This window comes from Chiloscyllium plagiosum, chromosome 1 (assembly GCF_004010195.1).
Source record: "Chiloscyllium plagiosum isolate BGI_BamShark_2017 chromosome 1, ASM401019v2, whole genome shotgun sequence".
NCBI classification, from domain to species: Eukaryota; Metazoa; Chordata; class Chondrichthyes; order Orectolobiformes; family Hemiscylliidae; genus Chiloscyllium; species Chiloscyllium plagiosum.
Window position 1 is genome coordinate 118,771,680 of NC_057710.1, and position 18,594 is coordinate 118,790,273.

The 18,594-nt window shown below is 38.7% G+C and overlaps 1 protein-coding gene across 12 annotated transcripts in view; it reads left to right on the forward strand.

The window, feature by feature from the left end:
• The window catches only part of LOC122552211 (collagen alpha-1(XXV) chain), a 647,058-nt gene that overhangs the window by 583,964 nt on the left and 44,500 nt on the right, over positions 1-18,594 (forward strand). For 9 of the 12 annotated variants that reach the window (XM_043694864.1, XM_043694871.1, XM_043694887.1 and 6 more), the window contains 3 exons: positions 2,055-2,105; positions 5,660-5,686; positions 11,476-11,556. In XM_043694864.1, coding sequence (XP_043550799.1) covers positions 2,055-2,105; positions 5,660-5,686; positions 11,476-11,556 — 159 coding nt within the window. The remainder of the gene's footprint in view (positions 1-2,054; positions 2,106-5,659; positions 5,687-11,475; positions 11,557-18,594) is intronic. The other 3 variants (XM_043694893.1, XM_043694902.1, XM_043694922.1) reach the window with 1 other exon arrangement.

The window sequence follows — 18,594 nt, forward strand, 5'->3', positions numbered from 1 at the left end:
CATTCTCATTGTTAGAAAAACAAATATAAAGAAATAGATTAAAGCTTTTTATTTGGTTGAAGAATGTACCACAGCAGAGTTTGGAATACATAACTTGAATCAATCAGCAGCTAATCCTCAGGATCCAGCACCTCATTGACTTTGGCAGAACTGTATCAACCTAAATCCAACCTCTAAAATAAACTTATTGGAACCGTCCCACCAAATTAAGGCTGGCATGAAGTAAGGTTTAGATTAAATTTCATGCTTAAGTTAAATTGAAAGTGATCCTTTATAAAGAAAACCATTAGTTTTTAGTTTGTACATCCAGTCTGTTTTGGATTTTACATTAATAGAATAAATGTGCTGTTAATTAATGTATCATTATTTCAGTGATTATTGACTGAAACAGATTTTTAAACAGTTACAACAGTCTAATCAAGAGAATATTCCTGATAAATGTTCCTATCCTCTTACGTAGCATCCTTGATAACACGTTTTGCTCATTTTTGTTTGCGTTCCTTTACTGCTGTTTTCTGCTGTGTTTAAATTTAAATTATTTGTTCCTGTATGTGTACAATGGCATACTCCCTGCATTGTTCTGCTGCCTTTCCCGTACCTGCTACAACTTTATAATATTGATTTCCTGAACACAGTACATCCAGTGTTCTAATCCAAACCTTTATTAATTGGAGATTTGTTTTATCTAATGCTTTTCTAATCAGTTTCCTTGCTTCCCCTTTCCAAAGTTTGTCCAGAATGCTGCAGCCTTTTACCTTAAACAGTAAAAAGGATTATTATTTGAATGGTAAACAATTTCAGCACCCTGCTGTGCAGGGGGACCTGGGTGCCCTGGTGCATGAATCACAGGAGGTTGGTTTGTAGATGCAACAGGCAATTATGAAGGCAAAATAAATTTTGTCCTTCATTGCTAAAGGGATTGAGTTGAAAAGCAGGGAGGTTATGTTGCAGCTGTATAAGGTGCTGGTGAGGTCTCACCTGGAGGACTGTGTACAATTTTGGTCTCCTTACTTGAGAAAGGATGTACTAGTATTGGAGGGGGTGCAGAGGTTCACTAGGTTGGTTCCGGAGTGGAGGGGGTTGGCTTATGAGGAGAGACTGAGTAGACTGGTATAATACAAATTGGAATTTAGAAGAATGAGGGAGGGATCTTATAGAAACATATAAAATTATGAAGGGAATAGATAAGATAGAAGTAGAGAGGAGGTTTCCACTGGCGGGTGAAACTAGGACAAGAGGGCACAACTTCAAAATTAGGGGGAGCAGATTTAGGACTGAACTGAGAAGGAACTTATTCACCCAGAGGTTTGTGATTCGGTAGAATTCCCTGCCCAGTGAAGTAGTTGAGCCTTGGTCATTGAATGTTTTTAAAGCTAAGATATAAAATTTTTTGAACAGTAAAGGAATTAAGGGATATGGTGAGAGAGTGACTAAGTGGAGTTGAGGCCACGAAAAGATCAGCCATGATCTTATTGAATGGCAGAGCAGGCTCGAAGTGTTCCTGTTCCTTATGTTTTTAGAAAATCTGAAAAATCTATCATCTTGATTTTCATAGTCCCACTGACTGACTCAGAGGCCTTAGGAACACTTCCAAGCTCTTTCTCCTTATGCTTAAATGTCTCCAAAGGCTTTATTCATCCTATCCTACCTCGGCACCTGCTTTCAGGCTGAATCCTTGCTCACACCCTTCACTTCATTCTCTGCTTCAGTGCCTTTCCCTTTGCTCCACTGCAGGTAGCTCTTTATTCCCTGCCCTCTGACTTGCTACTTGTCCCCTCACTCTCCTTCAAAATCCCTACTTTACCTTTCACCCACTTATTTGCTGTGCCGCATTATTGCAATAGATCCAGTCCTTTCCCTCACATCCATTCCCCAATCTAGAATGCATTTTGGGATCTTTTTATCATATTAGAATATTATTGTAATTTTTTTTGTATTATTGTTGGATGTGGTTGGGTGCATAAACACAGAATGTGCAGTTAGTTATTTAGGTTTTATTTTTAATATAACAGATGGTGATTCCTGCCTTACAGAACTGTTGTTTGTTTATACAGGTTGTAGGACCCCCAGGACCCACTGGCTCACAAGGCCCACCAGGTCCAATGGTAGGTCACGGTTATTGTTTCGAGTCTATGTTCTATCCCTCTTTACTGAAGGCCATGAGAATGTTCTCAAAAGCTGTGCATCATTGGGTTTATTTTACTCAGAGCTGTCACTGTTCCCTTCTTGACTAAATAGAATCTTGCTGTCCTTAGTGTGTGGTCACAAAGGTAGCCAAATCCTGCAAGAACAAAGATTTCCCCTGAGTTACTTGGACTGGAAAAAAGTTATTTCTGAGTTCATTTTGGAAGGTTGGGAGAGTTATTTCCAAATGTCCTCCAAATCGTTTTCTGGAGCATTTTAAATTCAGCACTAAATGCCCAAGTTATTTTACATCAATTCAATAACAAGATGGTACCAGGGTACTCCCTTTATTAGCTCTGTGAGTGATGGAATCAAAAGTCAATCCAGACCTGCTTTAGAGCTGGGACAAAGATTCAAAATGAGAAATACAATGGCACTTTCCTTTATGAAAGGAAGGAAGGAAAGGGTTATTATCATTCAGTTAATTGCAAAGGTTTGAGCAAGAGAAAGAGGTTGAGAAATCTGCCTTCCTTCACCAGCAGTACTAATTCATGAAATTACCACTTTCTTATCGAGATAATATGGATGTATTTGCTCATGATTCCTTAATTATGAAAATGACACCTCTACACAGAAGTGGATGTTGTTGGGAAAACAAAATCACTAATGAAGTGATGGTGAGAATTCATAAATTACTCTAAAAATAGGAGCACACTCTACTGAGTATGAGAACTGACTCTCTGCTGAAACATCCAAACCGGATTTATTTTAACTGTGAATCTAAGTTGGAGGACCACTATTAAGGAGGCCACTAAAGCTAATGAAGACTATAGAAAGCCAAGCAGCTCAGGAAGGTAGGTTAAGGTGATGACCAGGCTGGGTGTTTTTTTGAAAAAGCAATACTTGGATGAGATTGCAGAGATTGAACTAAGTTAGGAAACTTCTGGTTTTGATACCTTAAGAGAATGAGTCTCCTCTTTAGTCTGGAATGTCAACAGAGCAGAATTTCGATCCAACCATCCCAATCCATCCTGGATACAATCCAGTTTAAGCCTCATTAATTCAAGTGGAATCTCCACCTCCAACAGAAAGACAAGCAAAAAAGAGATCGGAGGGGATGGCTGTCACATAACAGTTATTTTCCAGTATCCCATTTAAAGGACATGTCTCTTTGAAGGGAAGAAAACATAGGAAGGGAGGAGAACATTGTAAAGGAGCAAAGTGATGAATCAAAGACGAGTTTCCATTGTTAAATTTGAGGAAAGGGCAAAAAACAAGATTTAGAAAAAGGCTTACAGCAAACATTGTGCGGATAGTACTGAAGAAACTGTGAAAGTATAAGTGAAGGGAGGGCACTCTGTTTAACATTTGTCTCTGTCAAACTTTGTTAATGCAATGTAATTGCATTTACACAGCTCTTCTTTTGGGCTTTTCCCTGCCGAGTTGATGCTGTTTAACTACACAACTGAAATAAGATAAATCCTTTTTATTAAGAGCTTCCATCTCACCGAAAAGACCCAAATCAACAACCTGCTGTGAAAACATTGCTCACAATCTAATATCTGTGTCAGGTTCTACCACAGCAGCTAAGACAACCATCACATTCTAAATTAAACAGTGTCTCACTTTTTTTTTAAATCAATTTACACTGTGTTTCAATGTTAATGAATCCTTTAAAAAAATGGGTCCAACATCTTCAAAACACTAATCAATTCTTCCTTTCACTGAAATCTGGCAATTATTTATTGAAATATTGTTTAAACAGATTAACAAACAGGGTGAAAACATTATCTCTCCTCAATTTCAGATGCAAATGTAATATAAAGTGTAAAATGCAGGGAAAATCTAGATTAAGAAGGCTAAGAGGGAACATGAGATAAGACTGCACTTTAACATAAGGTGCAATGGTGGTATATGGGTCATAGTTGTAAGTGATTTGGACATAAGCACAAGAGGAAGAATCTTGAAAATTATTATGAAACAAAATTAGAGACCATGGCAAACTGGAAAGAATAACACAGGAAGAGGTACCAGATTAAAGGTGTGAGCAGAGTGCCGACATGTCCAGATTAACAGAAATATATGAAGTAGTACACATTACAGCCATGTTTATGGAAGGATATTAATGCATTGGAAGCTGTTGAGAGAAGATTTACTTGACTAATACCTGAACTGAGTTGATTGCCTTATGAGGAAAGGAACCTGTATCCTCTGGAGTTTATAAGAGTCAGAGGTGACTTAATTGAAATATATAAAATCCTGAAGGGGCTATACCACATAGATGTTAAAAGAATGTTTCCTCTTGTGAAAGACTGCCGAACTAGAAATCATAATTTAAAACAATGAAGAAGCTTTCTCTTTCCTCAGAGAGTTGGGAGACTTTGGAATTCCTTTCCTCAAAAGGAAATGGATGCAGAATCTTTGAATTTTTTTTGGACAGATTCTTGATTACTAAGGGCACGAAAGACTATGGGGATATGCAGGACTGTAGAGTTGAAGTTAAGATCAGATCAGGCATGATCTTATAGAATGACGGAGCAGGCTGAATGAGCAAAGTGGCCTACTGTTGTTCCTTGTTCATATGTACATATATTGAAAGGAAGCATATTTGGAATGGAATGAGTTATGTGAGAATGGGATAAATGGCAGAAAGGTCTGTTAGAAAAATAAATAGGATATGATATTTCATTTATGGATTGTATGTCACATTTTAGAATTTGTGGCAATATTAGCCAAGGGAGGAAAGAATAGGAGGCTTGGTGCGATTGATTGAAAATGCTAACAGCCTGTAAACAAACTTAACTCTCAAGTCATTTAATTTACAGGAAGCATATCTGTGAGATTTGGATTAGAACAGAGATGGGGTTTCAGAAAGTGAAAGATAACTTAACATTCCAGTAACAGTTCAAATTCATCAGGGTAGTGACAATACAAGACGACAGTGAAGATTTTCTTGGATTGCCAGGGTCATCAGTTGATCTTATGAGAAAGGTAGAGATCCAGGAACAGTCTTCAATATTTGAAAGGTTTTGAGATGATAATTATTGAAAGTCTTATGCCATTGGTTGACAAGATGGTAACAAGGGGCTACAGACTTGAGGATTATGCATACAGGAATTAATAGGGAGGGAAAGGAAATGACTCTCAGAGTTATGCAAACATGGAACGCACTTGATTCTGTACTCTGTTCTACTACCCTGATGCACTGTGTATGATACGATCTGCCTGTATAGCGCACAAAACAATATTTTTCACTGTATCTTGGTACATGTGACAGCAATAAATCAAATTCATAGTCAAAGTGACCACTGAATCAGAGACAGCAATATTCAAAAGAAAATTGGATAAATATTTGAAAAGAAACAATATAACAAGAAAAAGGGTAAAAGTCGTAGTACAAGCTGAGGGGTTAAAATCACTAACAGTAGTAAATCCTGAGGGGGCACAGTTTCCTGCTCTTGATTGCTTTAGCAATGGAGAATTACAGTGTGAAAATTACTTATTTTCAAGTAACTGTGACATTATGTTCTTACAGGGGCCACATGGACTTCCAGGACCGAAGGTAAATCATCAGCAAAGTCTAAGGGGGTCTTGCAAACTGCAAATAAATGATGCTATTTATTTGTCTCCATGTTAAAATTAGCTATGCATGCTACATGTCACTTATTTGACTAATTAATGTTGATTTTATGTTGTAGCATCTTTAAACCTGTAAGTTCTTGCAGTGGTAGATGTTTCCCATAAACTTCTCAAAAGTTAACAAAAGTCTTGCTAAAAATGGGCCAAGATGTTTTAAGACAAAATCAATTTTAAATTGATCTGCTCTCAGGAGGACTTTGTTTTTCACAGAGATGGAGAGATTTGTGGGCAGAATCCCTGAAATAGCACAAAGTCAGAGATGATACATTTCATACAAGTGTATATTGTACAGACGTTCGGAGGTTTCTGTGAAGTTCATCAGTTTTGTGGCTTCACAGAGCTTCACGGACTCTGTGCAAAATATACATCCTCTGGATATCATGTAACCCTGACAATGACATTGTATTAGAGCAGCTCGCTCTCACTTTTAGTGTATTGGAGCTGCAGGTCAGAGCGGTGATGAAATCCTCCTCCCATTTTGACAGCTGATAATGATCTCCCCACACCCGAAGAGAATTTGACTGGTGGTCCAATAATCTGGTGTCCAATAATTGTCAAAGATAAGTAAACAGCCCTGAGTTCTGTGCGGTGGGCATCATTGTCATTCGTAAAGGCTGTTTCTCACTCCAATTTGTCACTGGGTGACAAATCTTCAAATCCCCAAAACAAAACAAAATTCTAAATTAACCTGATTGCATATCACTGTCAGAGTTCATGAACTTATAGGTTTAAAGTGAACACCGCACAAAAGCTACCACTGAAATTTCTGTGCATCTGTCAGTGTGTCATTGATAATCTCACCAGGATTGGTGAAACAGTCTTGATCAGCATATGAAACCAAATTAATTCTTTATCTACAATCATGCAACTGATCAAAGTTTCAAGATTATCTTCTTTGACATTAATGTCTTCTGAGCAGGGTTTTTTGTTGATTTCCTGCCACTGTAGTACTCAACTTCACATCTCTCAGTGGTCCCTCTCACTGCTTTGGAAACATTTCTGTAGACTGTGAGCTCCAAAGCAATTTGGCATTGGTCACTCCAGTATAAACAATGCAGGATGAGACTCTATACATACGTTTCATTTTGGATAACCTTTTTCTTGAAAAAAATCACTTTTCAATGACCATGCAGTGACTTAACTGTGAAGGTTTTTGTAAAAAATAATGAAGTAGACCATTGAACACAAGATCATAATGTAGAGGTGAAGAATTAGGCCATTTGACCTATAGAGTCTGCCATTCAATCATGGTTGATGTGTTTCTCAACCTCATTCACCTATTTTCTCCCCATAACCCTTGATCCCCTTAATAATTAAGAACCTATAAATCTCGGTCTTAAAGACATTCAATGACTTGGCCTCCACTGCCTTCTGTAGCTGAGTTCCACAGATCCACCACTCTCTGGCTGAAGAAATTTCTCCTTAACTGAGTTCTGAAGGAGCATCTCTTCACTGTGAGTGGAAACATCTTCTCCATGTCCACTGTATCCAGGCCTCTCAGAATTCTGTAAATTCCATTCAGATCCCTCCTCATCCTTCTAAACTCCATTGAGTACAAACCAAGGGTCTTCAACCACTCGTCCTATAACAAACTCATCATCCCCAGGATCATTCTTGTAAACTTCCTCTGGACCCCCTCCAAGGCCAGCACATCCTTCCTTAGATACGGGGCCCTAAATTGCTCCCAATATTCCATATGTGTTCTGACCAGAGCCTTATGCAGCCTCAGCAGTACATCCCTGCTCTTGTATTCTAGATGTCTTGAAATGAATGCTAGCATTGCAGTTGATTTCCTGACCACCAACTGAACCTGCAGGTTAATCTTAAACGAATCCTGAATTAAAACTCCCAGGTTCCTTTGAGCTCCAAATCTCTGAAGCCTTTCCCCGTTTAGAAAATAGTCTATGCCTCTATACTTCCAACCAAACTGCATAACTCACTTTCCTGCATTGGATTCCATCTGCCACCTCTTTTTCCACTCTCTTAGCCTGTCCATGTCCTTCTACAGCTTCCCTGCTTCCTCAACATGACCTGTCCCTCCACGTATCTTTCTGTCATCTACAAACTTAGCAACAATGCCCTCAGTTCCTTTTTCCAGATTGTTAAGGCATAATGTAAATAGTTGTCGTCCCAACACTGACCCCTGCGAAACTCCACTAGTCGCTGGCTGCCATCCTGTAAAAGACCCCTTTATCCCCACTCTCTGCCAGTCAGCCAATCCTCTATCCATGCCTGAACCTTGCCCTTAACACCTTGGGCTCTTATTTAGCAGCATCCTGTGTGGCACCTTGTCAAACGCTTTCTGGAAATCCAAATAGATCACATCCTCTGGTTCTCCTTTGTTTAAGTTGCTCATTATCTCCTCAAAGAATTCTAATAGATTTGTCAGGCACGACCTTCCCTTCATGAAACCATGCTGACTCAGCCCTACTTTATCATGCACTTCCAAGTACTCCGCAGTCTCAACCTTAATAATGGATTCTAAAATTTTACTAATGACTGAGGTCAGGCTAACTGGCCTATAATTTCTATCTTGTGCCCCCCTCCCTTCCTAAGCAGGGATGTTACTTTATCTATTTCCAGTACTCTGGGACCCTATGATTCCTAAAAGTTCGCCACCAATGCCTCTACAATGTCCTCAGCTATCTCCTTCTGAACTCTGGAGTGTAGTCCATCTGCACCAGGTTATTTATCCACCTTCAGACATTTCAGCTTCCCCAGCACCTTCTCCTTAACGATGGCCGCTACATTTACCATTGGCTTCTCACTAATCTTCACCATATTGTTTGGATTTTCTTATATCCTGTTCCTGACTTGCCTTGTCAGCCATGATTGCCTCATTCTCCTCTTAGTATGTTTCTTCTTTCTCGGGATGAATTTCTCCCATACCAATTTTTGAGCCTTGTGTTTATCTCTTTAATTTTGTTGACCTGTACCAATTTGCTCGTGGCTGAGGTAGTAGTCCAGAGAATATTACCTTTTTGGTTCGGCTTTCTAATTTAGCCCCTAGCTGTTCATATTCCCGCAACAGAACCTTTCTTCTTCTCGCTTTATTGGTGATACCTACGTGGACCATGAAACGAATCTTTCTCCTCTCACTCCAAGTTGCTTTGCAGTTCAGAATCTCAAATCTGCTAGACAAGATCAAGGGCTATCTTTTCCTCCATTTGACAATGTTAGTTAAAAGATCAGTGCAGTGTGAAAGGAGGCAATTTGGCCCATCATATCTGCACTGATCCTCTGAAGAGCACTCCACCCTATCCCCATTGATCCATTTAAACTGCACATGGACACTATGGACAATTGAGCATAGCTAGTCCACCTAACCTGCACATCTTTGGACTGTGGGAGGAAACAGGAACATCTGGAGGAAATCTACACAGACACGGGGAGAATGTGCAAGCTCCACACAGACAGTCACCCAAGGCTGGAATCGAATCTGAGTCCCTGGTGCTGTGAGGCAGAAATGTTGACAAGAGGCTTAACAAGTGCAGAAGGAATGATCTCACTCTGAGTTGCAATCAATTTGAGCATGCAATCAATCTGTTTTGCTTCAATTGGCAACAATTAGCACCTGATTACACTGGGCATTAGGTGCTCTTGTATAGTAGCTCTTGTGGCACACAATTATAGTGATCCTACCTCTCAGCCAGAAGACCAGAGTGATGTCATAGAATCCTGACAGTTCAGAAAGAGGCCATTCAGCCAATTGAGTCTGCACTGACCCCACGAACAGCATCCAGACCCACCCCCTCACCTAATAACCCCACATGCGATTTGTGCATGGCTAACCCACCATCTGTTCCAGATCTGTCACAATTCCTCTTAACAGGTTGTTTAAAATATTTACACTGCACATTGCAATGGCTATAAGCCCTAATGACATCCCAGCTAAAGGACAGAAAATATACACATCAGAGGTGACCCTCCTATCTAGGTCAAGCCTTTCCAGTCCAAATTAAGTTCTGATATCTACCTGACAATGCGAAAATTTGTCCTACCTCAAAAATAAAGCAACTTCAACACAATCATTACCATTTTATAAGCTTCCTTCCAACCATGAGAAGAATGCTGGAGTAATTCACAACAGCATCATTAAGTGGCGTCTACTCACCAGAAGATTCTCAGTTCAGATACTGTCAGAGCCATTCAACTACAAATCCTATTTCAGCCTTCATCTTTTCTCATGAGTAAAATGAAAGAAGATTGATGGGCATAGTCACATTAATATAACTTCAGATTGGGAATGATCAGAAAACCCTAGGAAAAAGGATCAGAATTAGGCCATTCGGCCCATCGAGTCTGCTTGACCATTCGATCATGTCTGATTTGTTTCTCAACCCCATTCTCCTGCCTTCTCCCTGTAATCATTGATCCCCTTTACTAATCAACAACCTGTCTATCTCGGTCTTAAGTACACTCAATGGCTTGGCCTCAACAGCCTTCTGCGGCAATGAGTTCCACAGATTCACAAACCTCTGGCTGAAGAAATTCCTCCTCACCTCAATTCTAAAGGGTTGTCCCTTCACTCTGAGGCTGAGCCTTCCTACTCTCTCCAATTAATGGCAACATCATCTAATAGAATGGCATCTTAACTGAGTTTAAAGGGGCAACCCTTTTCACACAGACAGTGGTGCTCGTACAATTACAACATCTAAAAGGCATTTGGATGTTTACGTGAATAGAAAGGGTTTAGGGGGATATGGGCCAGCTGCTGGCTAATGCGACTAGATTAATTTAGAGGGTCTGGACAGCATGAGCAGATTGGGCCAAAGGGTTTTTTTCCATGCTTTACGGTATTATGACTCTAATGGGGAAAACCCCTTTGTGCTACTGTCAAAGTCACCATACAGGAAGATAGTTGTAGTTGTCAGGAGTTGATGATCGCAGCCCAAGTGTATCACTACCTGAATTTCTCAGGGAAGGATAGGCTTAACACTTCAAGCAAATTGATTATTGGAGTTCCTTTTGTCACAAAATCAGGAGTGGAATCCTTCATTTAGGGTTACACAGTGTTCATTTTATAGTGCCACAAATATCCCAAGGGCAAAATAATATGTAAAATGTCAAGCATTTATTTTTCACACTCCTGATTTATTTTAATAAACAGCCTCTTTAATATCTTCATGTGGTGGTCACCTATCTGCAATTTTAACACAGACACCACTATTTATTTTAAAGTTGTTAATGACAAAAAAAATGACAGACTGATAATACCATCGGTATACAATGCATTTTCATTCCCTAATATTGCCAACAGCTTGTATTCCAAGTGTGAAAATGACAATCTTCCATCATGGAGCAAATATAAAGGGAAGCCACTTAACAATATCATAATGAGGGTGTCTCAAAGTTTTGTATCAGTAAAATACATTATGACAACATTGGGTGGATGAAATACTTCATAAGTTCTGATCTGACCACTATGATATTAACGATACCGACAAGTTTACATGTACCAGTTTAAAATAGGTCTCTTTCTTTTATTTCTAGTTGAATCAAGGAAGAAGAAAATAGCAGTTGCCACAAATATCAAATAAATATCAGGAATGCTAATGTACGTTGATTGGAAAATGCAATAATTCCTGGGGAGGAAATAATACTTTGATGGATGCACAGATATTTGCCGTAGCTTTTTGCAATTAATTTAAATGCATTTCTGTCCCAGCTTCAAAGTAGCAAAAAAAAGGTGGACTTTACTTTTACATTTAGGGTGAACCAGGGTTGAATGGTGTTAAAGGAGGGAAGGGTGAACCAGGTCAAAAAGGTGACAGAGGACCCCTTGGTCTCCCAGTAAGTAGATAACATTTAATACAGCTTACATCGTAAGAGTGCCGACATCTCTGGTTTACTCTGAGTAATACTGGAGAACAAATGCACAGTGCTGGAGCAGAAACACACCACTAACTGTTAGAACCACCCAGTTACATTGTGTGCTGTCTTGTTAGATTCCTTTAATAACTTTTTAATCATAAATAAGTTTTTTTTTTAATTCTTCTCTGCAAAACGCAGATGATACTTGCCAAAAAATTAACAATCATCATTGTCATTGTATGTACATTATGTCCCGTCTTGTGACGTCTCACCTTTTTGTTATATATTGTTCATTTATCCTAAACTGTTCCGAAGAATCTACTGGACATCTCAACAGTTTCACAAATGCACTTTCAGAACGTTTAAGGATATTTTTTCCTCCATTTGACAATGTTAGCTACAGGATCAGTGTAAGACTATGGTAGGGAAAGCACCTTTTAAAAGTTTCACTTTCTTCATTCGCAAATGAATGGAGAAAAGTAATAGTGACCACTCTGTAGTCAGTGACAGGTGAGATTTAATATTGACATTTTCCACAGCTGGTGCCAAATGTAAAAGCAGATGGTAAAATGAAAATGATCTTCATCACTGTAATCATTCTCACTCAGTGTGCTCAAAAATGAAGGTTCCTCCAACCACAATATATCTCAGCTTATAACACAAGTACTATACATTATGACTTTGCTAAGACTGCGCTGACTATCTTTCTATGGACTGATTAGGGTCATTTCCATTTTTGATTTGGATGGAAACTGAGCAGCAATTAATCAGCCACTCGTCACACGTCCCCTTCAATACCCCTTTTCACAATGGGTTCCAAAAAAACAGATAAGGTGTGTAACTGACAGCTAATCTGCTACTCATGTCATGTTTTCTGACCTACTGTGTGGGAAATTGACCCCCATTGATATTAAGGCTGCTTTTGATATTAAGGCAGACTTGTTGTAGGAAATCTTCCTGGAATACAGCCAGGGTGGGAAGGATGGGGGAGCCAGTGAATCTGCTTTGTTTTCCTGGCAGGGTAGATTTAACAACATTCAAACAAAAGACTAACTAGTATTGCCAACTATTTGACATCTCCGAAGTGAAATTTTACTTTTTAGCCACCGGAAATTTTATCTCGGCTGAAGGTGGTTCATAAACAGTTGTAAGGAAATTAAATCTTACCTGCGAAAACCACTCACCGTCAGTGAAATGGATGATCTGAAGTTCAGTGTATACTTTTTACTCCAGGGCATTTTTGCTTTTGGAGACAACAGCAAAAGCCATTTTATAAAACAGGTGTTCAGGCTTAGTTGGGTACTGCCTCCTTTACCTTAGGACGGAGCTGCTCTTGGCAATAAGTAAAGATAGGATAAATACGTAAGATTAAGGTAGCGTTAGTTATGAACTAAAGCATGACTGACAACTAACTGAAAACTAAAACCAAAAAGGAAGGTGTGTTCAATGTAGTTCCATTTTCTCTTGATACAGAGGTACAGCAATAAATCAGGGAAAAAAAACAATTAAAGCCAAAACAAAATAATGCAGATGCTGAAAAATTTGAATAAAAACTGGAAAAACTGGAAACATTCAACATGTCAGGCAGCACCTGTTGTGAGAAATAAAGTTAATGTTTTAGGTCACTGACCTATCATCAGAATGGGAGCTCTGCTGTGCTGAATAATTCCAGCATTTTCTGTTTTTATTAAAGGAACACTGATAAATTTGATGTTGAATGTTATTTTGGTGGGTGGCGTTTACTCAGTGTAAGGTCACCATTTAAGACCTGAAAAGGATATAGACACAGAGCTTGAAACAGTACAGCTCCAGAGACTCGGTGTTCCAGGAACATGGATCATTAAAATGTCATGAACAGATAGAGAAAATCATCAGAAAGCTAATTAAATTGTGCCTTTTAACTGGAGAACTGAAATAGGAGAGGAGTAATGTTTCAGCAATATGAGGCCTAGGTTAAAGCAGACTGGTTGTGAACAGTTTTGAGCACCACACTTTAAGGATGAATTACCCTTGGAAAAAATATGTTGAAATATATTGTACCAGAATAATACCTGGATTCTGACATTTAACTTACAAGAGTAGATTATATAAATGTTTGGGAGGTTAAGGGATGATTTCAATGAAGTTTTCCAGATATTAAAGGGAATAAATAGGGTAGCTCAAGATAAAATACCACTGGTTAGGAATATACATCTCAGACCTACACTCTAAAATTTAGTGGCAGACTAAAGTTCAGAGTTGTTTTCACCTAAAAACGGCTCTCTCTTCCATAATTGATATTGATACTAAATCAGTTGTAAATTTGAAATCTGATATTTATAATTTTTCTTCAATAAAGGTATTAAGGTAGAGCAGTCATAATAATTTTGAGAGACAGAATAGGCTAAGGAAGCTAAATGGGCTGCTGCTGTTCCTATATTCTTATGACGCCCATCCAGATTTATCAACATCGGACTTTGGCCTAAATTCTTATTAGTATACACTTGGAAGCTGCAAGAGTGAAATAAAAATCCCCAGCACACAGCTTGCAGTTTGAGGGGTGGGAAATTAAGTGATGTTAAGGACCATTCAGCAGCATCTTAAAGGGTGGAAAATTAGTGTCGAGTGAAAAGAAGTGGGAAGTTTAAATAGTTGCAACATCTTTACAAAAACAATAGCAGCAACTACATTCGATTTAAGCACCTTTAATGTGCAAAATCTACCAGCAACTGAGACAAAAATGACTTTCAATCTCCATCCAACTTTCCCCTTCTGCAGCTGAAGATTCCTTCAATGTACAGTGGAAATAGCCACCTTCTAGCTTGCATGTCACCAGTCAGCCCGTAGAAACAGCCAAGTAGGCACCAGAATATGGGAAACTCACCATTCAATTCCAATTTGCAAATATTTACAGGCCTATCATCGGTGCCCAAAGAGAACCTATACTGGACAGGCAGTGGTTCAGACATTACTTGATAATTCTGTGCTTTGACTCCAAAACTGTCCTATGTTAATGACAAGGTGAAGGCAACATGGGAAATACCTTACTGAATCTGCCCAGTGAAAGAATTATCAGGCGCATGGAAGTTAAAATTTGCCAAAATTTCATGACCTCGTGTACTCTGCTATAGTTTCCCACATAATGCACCAGGTATTTTGTGATAAGGCATAATTAATAAGCAGTAAATGTTGTTCAAACTTACTGTTTGATTCAGCCTTGACACCGAGAGTGCAAATTCCTCCCAGGAAGTGACATTAAACAACGTATTTTATTATCTGTCTGTTATTCACTGGGAACAAAATTCAAAATTGGTTTCAGTAGAAATGAAAATCCAGTGTGGAATATAGCAGACAACTGATGTGATGCATTCTATTTAAGACAATCTCCCAAGTTTACTTTCTACCTCCTCAACACTAATTATTACCTGCCCCCAAAATAGTTTTTGAATTATTTGACATTGTAGAGCATCATTTGGTACTCAAACAGTAGAGGAGGTTTCCTAGCTCAATCTTTTGTTTGTGCTAAACTTAGCACATGGATGAAATTAAACTCCACAATGAGTTACAAAGCTAGGAGTGTCCACTTAAGTATCCACAGACCCCTGTCTCATTAGTCATGAAGTACGTATTGGCTGCACTTCTCATCCCCATTTCCAACTTTTGAAGAGTTAACACGAACTGCAAAGGCTCCAGAATGCTCAGTCCTCTATTCGTACCCACATTTTCAGGAATAGCACTTCTTTTATCTATCTGATTATGGTGAAAGGTTGAGTGAACTCTAATGGGACTTCAAAGCAAGATGTTCTCACCCTAAATCCAGCAGTTCACTATTGCATAACCAGTTGGGGAAAGGAAAACAGATAATGAGTGGATCTGAGTATACTCCTGTGGTTCAATGGAGCTAGTTCAAAACAGGAATGGTGCACACTTTTATCCTGTGAACTGCCAGGACCTCCAAGGCTAGATTTTCAATTTGGGGAAGAAGAAATATGGAGACCAGTTCAATTTCAGGTTTTGAACACCCCTCAACATCTGCAAAGTGGAATTATCTGAGAGAGCAGGATCTTAATTTTGGCTCGGAGACTGACCATTTCCAAAGTAGATGGGTTAAGACTCCACTCACATCTGTTCCCAAGTGTATCAGCCTTGATCTTCTAATGAAATTAGCAGCAAAGATTGAGATATATCAAGGTCTCAAAATGAATTTCAAAGTATTTCAAAATGCATTTGTATTTCTCCCAAACCCCTTCACTAACATAGTCACGTGTCTAAAATCACACTACAAAACTGAATTGCCCCCTCACAAATCCCAAAAGAACCAATTTGACCTCAGACATATTAATCTCAGAAAATGTTTGAACTGAAAACATCAGAGCAATCAAAAGTATTTAAAATAAAAGTTGTTGCTAATGTTACTAAGCTGTACTTATACGACTGTAAAATGTACTTCACCATTTATTCCAATTTACTTACCCACATTAAGTTAGAAGTAGATATAGACTATTCAGCCCTTCAATCCTATTCTGCCATTCAATCAACTCATGGCTATCTGTTTACATTTTGAATTCCACATTCCCATCTATCCCTGATTACCTTTGATTCCCTTGCCTAACAAGAATCTATCTATCTCCATCTTAAAAAATATTCGATGACTCTGCAGCCACTGGCTTCTGAGACAGAGAGTTCCAAAGTCTCTGAATCCTCTGAGAAAAACAAATGCCCTTCATCCCATACTAAAAGGGTAACTGCTCATTTTAAGACTGTGTCCCCTAGTTCTAGATTCAGCTGCAGCAGGAAACATCTTTACCATGTCCACCCTACCGAGTCCATTCTGGATCTTGTATACTTTAGTAAAATCAGCCCTACCCTTCTGAACCCAAGTGAAAACAAGTCTAGCCTATCAGATCTATCCTTATCAGACAACCTGCTAATTTCAGTATCAATCTTGTAAACCTCCTTTGAACTGCCTCCAGTGCATTTACCTCATTCCTCAAATAAGGAGATTACTCAATATATTTTAAGATCACCTAAATCCCTCTGCTGCTTGGAACTCTGCGGTCATTTTCCTTTGAAATAGTATTCCTTTTTTTAATCTTTCTTGCCAAAGTGAAAAGCATCATATATTCTTGCATTTTTCCTATTAACAAGTTCAATTGTTGCAGGGTCATTAACAGCCTATCTCCAGAAAAAAAAACTTATGATTTTTAGTGAAATGATGTAGTTCAGCGCTGCCTGGTTTTGAATCGAGTCATAGTCATAGAGTCACACTACACAGAAATAGACTCTTCGGTCCAACCTGTCCGTGCCAAACCAGTTCCACCCGCTTGGGAAAAGCTTTAAAGAGTAAGTAAAGTGGTTTTGTCTCTTTCACAATTAAGTAGAAAATTGAGTCCCGCAGCATGTGTTGTATCTCTTTGCATTACAATGAGTCATAACAATCCTATCACTGAAATATGTAACAATATACTGGCAGTTTTTTTTTAAACTATTCGTGTAACCTATCTACATTGGCCTGCATCCTTGTTCTAACATCTTCACAACATATATTCTTACCCATCTTTATGCCAGTGCAGATTTAGCAACCATGTTTAAGTCATTGAGATGAATTTGTAAAAGGTCAAGTGCCCAGCCCTGACCCCTGCGAGTCCCACTTGTCACATCTGAAACAGATCCATTATCTATGCCGATATGTTACCCATTCTATATCCACTCCTATTTCATACAATAACCTCTTACATGAAACATTGTTAAAATCCTCTGGAAGCCAAGTACTATTAATCAATGGACTCTGCTTTATCCATGGCGCATGTCACTCTTTCATAAAATTGTAAAAATTGTTTAAACAGGATTTCTCTTTCATAGGACTATGCTGAATCTTCCCAATTATCTTGAGATTTTTTCCCCCAAGTGCCCAGTAAGTACCTTTTTAATAATAGATTCTAACAGCTTCCCCATGACAGATATCAAGCTACCTGGTTTGCAGCTTTCACCACTCTCCCACCTTAGTTTTTAAATTGGTTTCAAAACTTTTCTGCATTTAAAATGATATTTTATTTGATAGTTTAGCAGTTTGAAAAAGTATGCATTCGGTCAATATATTTGTTGTATGAGCAGTTACACATTTCAGTGACAGCTCTGTCATGACTCATCGTAATGCAAACAGATAAAACACATGCAGCAGTAATTTCATTTATAATTTATAGATAAATTATAAAGGAAATCACTGCTGCATGGATAATTTATAGATAAATTATAAAGGAGGCAAAACTATTTTATTTATCTTTTAAAACTTCCTGCCTTTTTGCAAAGTCCAGCAGCTGCTGAACTGCAGCTAAAAATCTGAAGATTTTCCAGAGATGGCATGCAACAATGTACATTAACTTTGTTTACAGAAACAGTACTGTTTGAGACGCACTCCGATTGCTACCCTCAATAAAGCAGCAGGGGCAGAAACGGAGGCTGCAACCATTTTGTTGGTCATCGCTTGTCCATTTCATCCCAATTCAGGAGAGAAGGGTCTTGGCCTGAGCTTGTGTGGTGCAGTGTGAAAGTTATATGGATGAAAGGAGAGAAATAAATTCCTAGGAGTCAGCGGTAGTTACATTTCAATAGGATTTTATCTCCATCCTCCCTTTGCAACGATTGTCTAAATCTGTGGAGAGTTTGTTTCATTTTTGCAGTATTGTTGCAAATGGTGGAAATCTTCTGGGGAGAAGGGTTCGATGCTTCAACTTTACACATCTGCAATAAGTCTTGGCGCAGGAATCCTTGTGTCACTTGATTCCATGCAGTCATTCATTATCCTGCATAATCTTGTTATTCTTCTGTAAAATTTATAATCTGGAGAACAGTGCCAGGTACTTGAAGTTCACTAAATGAAACCAAATGCAGAGTTGCCTGGACTAGTCTATACTCCAGTCTGCAATATGTTCACTGACTCAGTTTACATCAACTGGAGTCATAGAGTCATACAGTACGGAAATAGACCTTTCGATCCGACTCGTCCATGCTGACCAAGTTTCCCAAAATTAAAAGGAT